General features: G+C 31.4%; 1 protein-coding gene across 8 annotated transcripts in view; it reads right to left on the bottom strand.

The window, feature by feature from the left end:
* The window catches only part of LOC106457509 (E3 ubiquitin-protein ligase RNF14-like), a 109,936-nt gene that overhangs the window by 20,148 nt on the left and 77,399 nt on the right, over positions 1–12,389 (bottom strand). For all 8 annotated transcript variants that reach the window (XR_002610185.1, XR_002610184.1, XM_022383478.1 and 5 more), the window contains one exon: positions 5,643–5,838. Coding sequence is in view for 6 of the 8 variants with exons in the window: in XM_022383478.1 (XP_022239186.1) it covers positions 5,644–5,838 (195 nt within the window). In the remaining 2 variants the exon portion in view is untranslated. The remainder of the gene's footprint in view (positions 1–5,642; positions 5,839–12,389) is intronic.

Below are 12,389 nucleotides of genomic sequence, written 5' to 3' on the forward strand. Positions count from 1 at the left end.
AATAAACTAATAACTTACTATTAGCTTCTATATATATATATATATATATATATATATATATATATATATATCTCAAATGTCACGTGTCTATATTTTTAATGATTATGACAATTTTTAAAGTTTTTAGAATCTTTGTATTTTTAATACCTGATATGGTTATTAATGAATTAAAATGTTTGAATGAATTTAACAATATCCAACATGTGGAAAAAAATTCCATTTTATTACCGATGGCATGACATTAGCAGTGAACTTTTGAAGTTGAGAAAGATGAATTAATTATTATGACTGAACTTCCATTCTATTGTTTTAAGCAACTGATCAGAATAAATGTAGCTTTGGTCAGCTTGCTTGCACATGCCTGTATCACCCAATATCCCCACCTCCACACCCTACGTATCATTGTTTCCTTCATCATGTTGCTCACTGCATGTCACTGATTTTTAGGAAGTGCAGAGGATAGGTATACCGTTGTGCTGAAAACATGAATCAATTTGGTTTTTTTTTTGTAAGTTTGAGACAAACCTTAAAATAAAGGCAGTTATGCTATTAAGTTAACCATAAAAACATTTTTCAATATATTTCACATAAATAACATAATGGGCAGATAAGCAACAGTCGAGTTTATTAATAAAATGTTTAGGAGAATTTTTGAATATGCTGATCTTTCTCACTCTTTTGGTTTTTCTGTTTTTTTTTACAGAATTTGGCATGATAAGGAATCATGAAAATAAACAAAAATGAACTTGACTTAAAAATTTATTTTAAAAAGCACTATTTATAGCAGTAGAGCAGTCAGTCTATTCCTGTATCAAGAAACTCAATTACAAATTAATTATTAAGTTTATATTTACACCTGAAGGTAAAATACATTGCAACAAAAGGGGGCAATTTGATTTTTTTCTGAACAACAAGTCACTATGTCAGCCAGAATTATTATTTGCAAGTCTCTCAATTTTAAGTCTGTAGCTTCAAGTCTGCAAATAAAGAGAGTGAAGCAAGTTGTATACAACAAATTGATAAACTTCCTAACATTTTCATTGCCAAATCTACAGAAAAAAACTCCCAATAATTGGTTTATTTTTAGTTAAAATAATAAAAAACAAAGAGACATGTTTTGGTATTTCATTACTTATTTGAAACTAGAAACTTTGATGAGGTATACCCTTTCTTTTTGATGGTACAAAATTCCAATCTCTTATGCAATGCTTTAGAGAAGGATATTATTATATGCACACATGACAGCAAAACAGTTAGATAGGTTTTTAGCAAAACAATAGATGCAGTGTATAGAGCAAACATGTTGCACTGAACCAAGTTATAATCTCGATTCATGTATTTAAAAGATGGTTGAGTATTATTTAGTGAAATACACTGTAAAACAATTTTACACAATGATCCTTATTACTTATATCATGCCTTATGATAGCACTCTTAAGATGATTGATGGCCAGAATGTTGTTCTCAAATAAAGCTTTCAAAGACTCTGTCAGGAACTGTTTGACTTTTATATTTGAATCTTTCACATAACCATGAAGAATCATGAAACAAACAGTTTGTATCATACATATTAATTACTCTGTGAAAAACTATAAAGCAAAATTTCTGATAAAGACTTAGCCTAACATCTTCCCTTACTGAATCTTCCAACAGACAAAACAAAATATTTTAATCCATGCTCAAGTCCATTTTTTTACTCAACATAATTCATAACAGCCTCAGTGGAAAGTTGTATAAACGTTCTAAAATTATAACTTGATAGAGTAAAATATTCCATTATTTAATAATATAACTGAATTATCACTGAGTACAACTATTTTTATGTTTCACCATATAATTAAGTTAAAGAATGATGTCTAATACAAATCATTCTTTATCAATACTTCATATTTTGACAGTATATTTTGTGACAATAAGCCTAATACATACCTTCAAATATGTCTCATAACAAAAAAAAAACAAACAAACTGATTTTCAATTAGTTTTAACTATATCTAAGACTTTTCAAAATTTAAATTATAAATTTCTCATACTTGAAAATTGCTTTAATATATAAGCACAAAATAAAATATACATTGCATCAGAGCTTATGAAAGTATGTTTAAAAAATACCCATCAACAACTACAGACAAATTACTCCCAAAGGGTTTAATCAACAGTGACAGGCACAACACTATGAACAGATACATATAGAACTCTGAAATAAGATATGAAGTTTTACACATAGCATTCACCAGATATAAATAAATGAAAAAAAAAAAAAACTTTCAAAGTCTACTTCGCTATGGGTTGAGAATAGCTGCACAAAATTTAATATAAAAATGTTTTGACAATAGAAAAATTATTGTGCTATTATTTTCAGGTTATGGATCCTTATGTTCAGAAAATTCATACAGGAATACACTATTTATATGTAGTTCAGGAAATAACAGTTGTCAATAATTAACAAAACACTACTTATAACTTAAGACTGGTTGTATTTATGTATATAAAACATGATACTTATATATAAATCTGTGTTTATTTATTCCCAATTCATGTTACATTTAAGCTGATCTGACAGAAACTGAAGCCATTATAATCTGGTGAAAGGCTACTATTCCTATCACTAATGTTTTTGCCAGTAACAAGTCTATTTTTGAGTACCATGACAGCATCTTTGGGCTTGATATGTGGACTTCTCTCAAAAAGTCTATCAAGACCATATCCATAGTGGCTACACTGGTTTTAACCTGATTACTACTGGCTACTAACTTTCTGCGTAGGCCAATTCAAGTCTTGCTATATTTTGTTCTAACAATAAAACTAGTAGATGAAATTGTTAGAAACTTCATAAGAACTTTCATAAATACATGTAGTTTAAGAAACATAAAGCCTGTTACTTTTGATAATTTTAGTTTTTTTGCATTATCATCTTTAATATCTTGTAAAATAACATTAGGAAATGGTACTTATAAGAAATGAATACAATGTTTATATTTGTCCCAGATTTGAACTTCTTACCTTTTTATGTTTTATTACATTATTTTCAAATCTCTAAAAACTTTTTATTGTCCATAAAACAAACATTTTAATTTTGTTTCATAAATGTATTTTTATTTCAAGTCTATGTTTCATTGCAGCCATGAACTATGCACATTGTGCTGAAAAAAAAACATGAGGTTAACAGCGTGAACTTCATATATTTGCTGTAAACTATCACGCCTGTTGGGGGTCACTCTTGTTCAGTCCAGCACAGGTGTATTTGAACATTACTGTAGATATGATAGTAAGAACACTTTATGGTACTTGAATATCATTTCTTTGAACTTTCAAACAAGTTTATTTCAACATATGCCCTTGTATTTTGTTTCACTATACAGACAAAACTAACTGCCACAACTAGCAAATGTATGTAATACTAATAGTTTACAGTACAGGTGGTTTGAATAACACTGCCTGACCCTACTTACATGATACATTCTGTTAGAAGAGATAACCAAAGGATACAGACAATATAAATTACAAAGGAAATTACTTTACAGCACTTACATTCCTCACATTATAGGCAAAATTTATATTGGAATTTGAAACTTAAGCTCTTCAGTGTACTGACACCCCAACTGTGAGAATGTCACAGCTTCCCTGTATTATTAAGACGAATGTGTTTAGTCTGTTTCACAACCAACGTATGGGTTTTATTGTTGTCACTTGTACACTGAGTTTTAAACCATTTGCAAAATATCAAAATAAGCTTTTTATACATCAGTTAGACTGTTATAATTATAAAGCAACAACAACAGAAGTGTGGGTCTTACTACAAAGTAAAGATAGCAAGAAGGAAAAATATACAATTCTTATGTGGTACTACTAGTAGTATGTAGAAATCACGCAAGGTTATAATTCTAAATACTGAATCATATTTTTATTATGAACTAAATATAAAATTATGTTAAATTATTGAACTTAAAACTACTAATCTAAATTCAAAAGAATATAAAAATCACAAACTCTTTCAGTTCAAAGTGCTATGCCCAATTCACATAAATACCATGCACTTGCCACTTGATAGATCTTAACCCTAACATTTGTGGATCAACTTTTTTCCTGAAAATATATCTATTTTCAGTTAATTTTTCAATATAATGACTAATATAAATAGATATATGATATAGCATAATTTAAGCTATTATAGAAAAATAACAAAAGTCACATACATTCTATGCAGCTTTTTCCAGAAGCAAATTTTCAAAGGCTTATAAAAAAGTATTATTCATCACTACTAAATACAACCTCTAGATAAAATGGCAGTTACTATAATAAGCACTACACAAGTTCATACTGTAAAATCCAGTGAACAACATTTTGTCACTTGCTTTGCTTATCATCCTACGATTTGTCAAATATGAAATATGGCAATTGGAATAACATGGTACTGAAATTGACAGCTTCGACTAGGATTGGCTAAAAGTTTTACAACTGAGGTTCAGAACACCCAGATGCTGTTTTATGAAGAAAACAGACTAGAAAAAGGTTTAGATACTAATCATAAATGACAGGACCAGTGCTAAATAATAAAATTTAGGGCAAATAATTGAATGTTATGTTATTATTTACAAAAATAAAATCTGAAATCCAATAAAAGATAAGTTCTATATAATTTTTTCAATTCACAAATGTGATTTTGCCCTCATGATGGTGCTGGTAGGTAAGGGGTTAAGTAATACATCTTGGAACCTAGCACATGTAGGCAACTGAGGGATTAATGGTGATTGATGATGACATATTGAAGAGTAGCAAAGTTTCAGTCATGGTCATAAGTGCTTGGAGGTATCTGTTGAAAGTCTATTGGGCTCTATCTGAAAAACAGATACAATAACAGGCAAAGAAGAAGGTTCACATAGTTGACCTTCTGTTCACAACAAGAAGTACTGTCTTTAATTATGAGGTTTCTGCTGATGATAATGTGGCCAGTCACAGCTCAGTCAATTTTTGTCTGATTTACTAATAGTAAAGTGTGATTGTCATATTTCATCAAATGTACAAGTTTCAACAAAATTGGATAAATCCTGGATTTTTCACATACAATCCCTGCCACTGAGACACCTCTGGTAGAGGGAAGACTCTTCGTTAAAAAATTATATAAGAAAATACAACTACTTATACAATATTAAGTTACCTATGCAGTTTAAAATTGCCAATGACAGACTTTTTAAACTCTGAAGACACCCCAGAGTTCAGAACTGAGAAAATGACTTTTTCTTTGTATTTACTTCCAAATTTGTTGTTGTTGTGGCACTTACAGTATATGTATATTTTATTTCTGTATTTTGTAGTTAGTTGTGTATATATTCTTAAAAAAGTCAATCACCCATGGTATTTTTTTATTATATTGATTTTTTTGTGCTTAAGCAAACTGCAAACAACAATTATTGAAATTCTGACAATTCTTCTTGTTTTAAAAATTTATATTTTGCACTAAATTCTTTAAAATCAAATTATAACTATACTATCACAATATTATTAAATGTGAAACTTTTCTAAATTATCAGTTATTTCAAAATCTTTAGATTTCTTGAGTACAAAATGGTATTAGAGTTAGATGAATATTCCTTAGTAACTTAAAAAAAATATATACAAACATATAATCAGGCTTATTTTACCTTACAAAAATTGTCCAAATTCCCAGTCATCCTCATCTGCCGGATTGAATATGCCTTGAAACAGCTGGTCAAAACATGGAGAGGTTAGATCATTAAAATGCAGATACGGGCTTGTTGAAGAGAGTCGAGACATACACAACCAGCAAAAGTATGTGCTGCATTTCCAACATGTCATCTTGTTACAACCATCTCTTTTCTGTAATGTAAAAAAGTTTCATAGTGTTCAAAAATACTTTCCACAAATTATGTATGCTCTTACAAATATCACTCTTCCTTGTAATATAAAAATTGTGGTATAATGGTAACTACTCCGCAACTTGTTTTATTCAAATCATCCCATTTCTGTAATGTGAAATAAGAATTATTATACTTTTGGCATGTTATTTATGCCTTTGTTTAAGTCATCACATCAGAAAAGCCAACAACAATAAAATCATATTGAGAAAGATAAAAGATATGGAAAGATGAGACTATGTTCTAATGTTCAAGAAAAACAGAATATAACTCTAACGCACCCAACAGTCGGTACCAACATAAAAACGAATAATGAATTAGTTGAATGTAATTTATCAATGAGCTAGTTGATTATTTGATTACAATTTCCACTAATCGCCAACCAACATCGACTAGTAAAATCATTATGCTGATTTAGTACCACTTTCTGATTAGTTACATTAACAGGAACAAGTCACCAAACCATGAGGACTAACAACTGTATTATTACTTATTAAGAGGAAATCGGAAAAACTGACAATAAAACAAATAAAAAAAATAAGAGCTCCAGAGCAATTTTTCCCCGAGTTTGAAAACAAATGCAAAAATGAATTACTTTAAAAAGCAGTAGGAACAACCAACGTGAAACCATGCCCAAAAAGAAACACATTGTAAAGAAATGAAGTTGAGGAAAGTGTGCTAAACTCAGGATTTTCAGTAATGACATAAGTATAATGCAACCTTCTATATAAGGTAAAAAGTAAAAAAAAAAAAGTAACAAATGGACAGAAAAAGGAAAAACAGGTTGAAATCAGTTGTCTCTTGAATTGACCTTGATTTGCCCTCTATGCATTGCTAAAATTTCCAACAGCACACCAGTCATTTATTACTGTGCCATTGCACCAAAATATGATATTACCCTCCACCAATCATACTGCACCACCTATACTAGCACAGGTAGCTCCCTCTACCATTACAGCATAATCATCACATTAGAGAATTGGCAGATACAAACTAGAAACACAGGCATATCAGGGGAGGTAAGTACTTATCAGAAATACATTTTCAGTCTTAGTAAATGTTAACTTCCAAAATGATACTACCTATTCTGACCTAAAGCTAGAATCCTACATTGCAAAATTGGAGGGGCTAGTGAAGGCTCAACAGTAGTCAAACAAGGGGAGAACAACTGCCGTGAAAGAACAGGTGTGCCATAATTAGAAAAGGATGCACACCTGAGGGGTATAGCACTACTTCTGGAACAGGTATGCACTTCAGCCAGTAAAGAACATAATAAGACATATAGGGTGGAATGGAATAGTCAGGCACCATGTCATGTAATACAGATTCCACTTGTGAACAACAGATAATACCTACGTGTTCCACATACATAACAAACGTGAGTATGTGACACAATGCCAGTTAGAATTGATGAAGGTGCCTGATAATCAGATATAAGTATATGTGGCTAGGGCTAAAGGACCATAAAATGTATATGAACAGGCCAAGTGAGGTCCACCCAGAGAAAAAAACATCTAGGGGAAGCACCTTGGGATACAATGGATTTTGCCAAGTACGGTCCATTTAGTGAAAAACAACAGTAGAAGCAAATTGCATAAGTTTGTAAGAACAACAAGTATGGTGCAAAAGGGCAAAAAAACATCTAGGAGAAGTGCCTTTGATATATATTATGAAAGCCAAGTGTGGTCAGCCCAGGTAAAAACATCTAGAATCCAGAATATTATGTTATTGCATAATCAATAAGTATAATGATGATAGCTCTCTTCTCATTTAGTGAGTACATATGAGCCATGAATTTTGAATTAGTTTATTGTACAAACCCCACTCCCGAGGAAACCTCCATGGTCCACCACTCTAGAGACTGGTAACTGGAAGTGGCAAGAACTAACCGTGCACTACAAAAAGAAAAGAGGGGGGGGGGGGATGCACGTTTGGGAGTCTGGAGGAATGACACACTGGAGACAGTGCAATGGGTGTCTGCAATTCCCTAGTTTGAAAGCAGAAAGACCCTGATTGTAAGAATCACTTGTCGGTCCTTTATATATGCTATAATGATAAGAAAAAAATTATTGATATAGGTATATATATATATATATATATACCACTGGATATGCAGCAGATGATCTTACAGAAACACCCCACCTTCACAGGGAGCTTTATAGAAGTATACAGATTTAGTGCTAAGATATAATACTCAGCATACCTGACCACGCAATACCCACCACCAGGTGGTATCCTGAAATATGATATATATCAACAAATCAAAGGGGAACAGACATGTGTAGAATTGCCACAGAAGGAACACGATACTGCTTGAAGAAGACGCAGCCATGTTGTGCAGAGAAAGAGCAACAAATGTATTGGGAGTTGTCCATATACCAGCCTGAACGATTTTCTCCAAAAGATAGCAGTGTTCAGCAACTAAAAACATATTTAGATGACAAATTTGGTGAGAAGAAACATCACGTAGACGGCAACCTTCCATGGACACATAAGAATACCCCAGTCACATGAGTTGACGAACCCAACCAGTGAACGTAATTGGTGAAAGATCACGGGAAACAGAGGAAATTCATGGAACAAATAGACAGGAACAAAAATGATGAAAGGAGTCAGTAAGAGCCATATAAAGTATTAGGGAATGAACTGGACAAAGTAGACAATTCAAATCTGAATGGGAGTACAGGTGGGAAAAGAAAGGTTAGGAATTAGAATAAAAAGCTAAACAACCTTCCTGTATGGACAATGTCCTGGGAAGAAAGGCCCAATTTGGATAACAGATAACATATGATGAATGGTAAAGGATGTGAGAAACATTAATGACATAAATATCAAAACAACAATGACCACATGCCAAGAGGGGGAGGAAATAAGTCTTATGGGAAAAATGATACAAGGAACACACTGCAATGGGTTCAAAAGGAGAACCAGACAGATCATGAAGGACTACATGGAAATCCCAGTCCAGCAAAAAAGGAACATGGTGGATGGGCCAGAGGAAAGGAACAGAAAAACAGGGAAGTGACCAAGGAAGAGAAGACTATCTGGAAATGGGAGAATGGAAGGTGTTAGACAGGGCAGCCCTATAAAGAGCAACAGTTACAAAAGAAAAACCGTGATCAAACAACTAGGTGAAGAACAGGATGAACAAAAGAATGGAATGGTACATAGACAAGGAGGAAGGACAAATGGTACAAGCATTAATCATAAATCATTCAAAATTGCATAACAATTTCTAACAAAATCTACATGTACAACATGTAAGAAATAAAGTCATTGTAAATAAAAATGTGATCCCACACTAATGAGTCTGAGAGAATGAGAAAATAATTTAATCAAGAAAACGCATTTCATATATTATAATGAACTCAAAATTGTATGAGTCCATACACAACAGGCTCCATGAGTGTATTTCTTAGAGAATACACATGTATAGAGGTTGAGTACATTATATTAAAATTATTTTGAAGCTTCACCACTTTGTTACAGTTCATATGGTCATATTGGGTCATGCTCTAACTGATGGCTGTGAATCTTGATAATGATACTTCAGTACAGTTTCCACTGCAAAAAGCTCCATTCTAAAACTGTCATACCCAAAGCATATCATTTTTTATACCCCCCCCCACACACATTTAAAAAATGGATGCATAAATGCATGTTTCCTGTTAAAGTAACAACCTTCAACAGTGAAATCATCTTTCTATTGGTTAAAAGCATGCCATTCAACTAAAACTTAACAACACAGCTTCTACTTTGAAAGTGGGCATGGCTTATCTGCAACTCTGGAGTTTTCCAATGGTCTTTTCAATGGCTTTAGTTCTTGCAATGTCTCAAATTACATTTACAATAACTTATACATGCTGTACTTTGACCGTCTCAACCAAGACAAGTCTACATTCTCATACTTGTTTCCCCTATATAGCTCTAAAGTTGAGATTTTTTTAACTGAGGTCACAATACGTGTTTAAGTTATAATTATTGTTTTAGAGGTTTCTTTTGAAATAAAGGAATAAAAACTTGTATTATATAAAATATAACATACTTGATAACAATAATTTCATTAAAATACATTTCTAGTAGAGTGGTTTAATTCAATTTTGAATGTAACTCGGTAACATGCAAGAAGACGGGTTTAAAAATCGCATCATGATAACGTTAAGAACAAAATCATAGATATATCACAAAATAATTTTTTTTAATCCATAAATGTTCTGTTCTATATGATATTTGTATTTTTTGTCAAGAGCATAGGTATTAGGCTTATAGTCAGTGGTGTCCAAGATACTCATAAAAATGAAATAAATACAAAACAAACATGGCATGGTTGCAATATGTTTATTTGATTTTAATATAATTGAAGTGTAACTGACCTATGCATTATAATGACTAAGATGAGCTAACAACAAAAACATACCCACAACAGAGAAACTGATGATCACTTTTCGAAAAGCAGCAATGAAAACAGTTCTATACAACAGAACATTTTCAGTATGATTACTCTCACCCACCGTTCCCATTTTCTCAGTAGATTTGTATTAATCTCAAAAAATGACCCTGAAATACTGACTTAGGTCAGGTTTCTGTTAAAAGTCAGAAGATTTTTTGTACAAGCATAAGCTACAATAGGTCTGGATACTTAGAAGATGCAAAGTACTGTTTTGTCTTGGTACCAGCATCGGTGTAAAATCATAATGTCAAATGTGTATCTGATAACTAATAATTTCATAAACTTCAGATCTTAAAATTTTTGAATTAATTGCATAACTTCTTCTCTTAAATACAGTAAGTCCTTTTATGAAATTTATGTCAATAAATATATCACACCTTTATAGTGCTATATTTCAAATATGAAGTTGAAATAAAACTTTCAATAACCCTAAACTAATGTGTGTTTATTTTGATAAATGACTTCCAAATCAAATGATTTGAAAATAATATATTTTCAGAAGTACAACTATTGTTAGAATATTCTAAAACAGTATACAATAAACACCTCATCCACCAACTATGAACCTTTTTCTTCATGAAATAGTCATCAAACATTTTTGAGTATCAAATCAATGTCATTTTTTAAGTGTTTTTATTTTGAATAGTGATTCATTGGCTTGTAATGTGTGTTAAATTTTAACAATTACTTAATAATGTGTTGACAGACAGAAATGTTACATCCAATTTCTAGAACAGTAAGAAACTACTAATTTGGAATAATAATTTTTATAATCTTTGTTATCTTTGGGATTTCTGTTTTCTAGCTTTTAAATTTTATCCCATAAGGTTTTGTTTGTCTCTGTAATGCAAATTTTATATTGTTTGGGACTGAATATTAGAACTGGCATTTATTAAATTTTCTGTTGGACTGCACATAAAATAAAGGGAAATTTATTTTACATCTGCATATCTGTTAGTTAGTAGTAACTTCGTGGTAGTTTCAAATTAAAATGATTTACTCAAAGAGCATTATGTAAGTTCACTTTATAAAAGAAGGATAAATTATGAAGTGATACTGAATTTATTAACTAAAATGAAGTGAGTAAGAGCAAAGAAATAAATAAACTGAACACGAAGTATAACATACAATGAACAAAAATCTATTAATTCAAAGACAAATACAATGTTTGTATTTGTTTCTGGATGCTGGGTGGTCACCTTTCAATGGACTTGTGAACTGATTAAACTGGCTTTCCTCTCTTGAAATGTATTTCCATTAACAAATTCACTCTAGATCAGGAACAATAGCATTTCACTCTATAAAGATCTATTTCACAATGTTTAAATCAAATGTTTCTTACTAAATGGGAAATTTCAGATATACCCATAGGGACTAGCAATATGCACGTGACTGGTCATTCTCATTCAACTAGGGAAAGTCATCTATATACTACTAAAACTCTGAGATTGTTTGTTTATTTGTGTGTGTGTGCTTGTCTGTAATTAAATACAGCAAAAACAGTACACAATAGCACCATATTTGTAATGAAATGAGAATAGAAACAGAATAAAACAAGTCTCTCATTTTTCAGGTCAATTTTCGTACATTCCATTATTATTAAACTTCGTTTTCCACCTGATGAATCACTTTAAAATATCTTCTATACAACAATATATGCACAAAAGAAATTAAATGATGAGTTGAAAATGTGTTATAACTGCACGTAGAAAGAACAACAATAAAATGGACCAACAATATTATTGACTATTTGCAAATAGTAACTATGGAGACGAGGTATTAAAATAAAAATCAAGTCGAGAACAACAACAAAATTTTATAAACGAAAACCTCTCGCCGAGCATTGGCTATTATATTATTTCCCTGTCAATGTTCCCATCTTTATTAAAAGGCGTAAGATGACAAAAACAAAATCTTGAAGAATCTATCTATATACTACTAAAACTCTGAGATTGTTTGTTTGTTTTTGCTTATTTTCTCAGTCAAAAAATCATTCACACTACCGTTCGCGCTCTTTACGAAACTTCTTACTTCACTTTTTTGAAAAATGAAATGGTCTTTAC

This window comes from Limulus polyphemus, unplaced genomic scaffold (assembly GCF_000517525.1).
Source record: "Limulus polyphemus unplaced genomic scaffold, Limulus_polyphemus-2.1.2 Scaffold340, whole genome shotgun sequence".
NCBI lineage: Eukaryota > Metazoa > Arthropoda > Merostomata > Xiphosura > Limulidae > Limulus > Limulus polyphemus.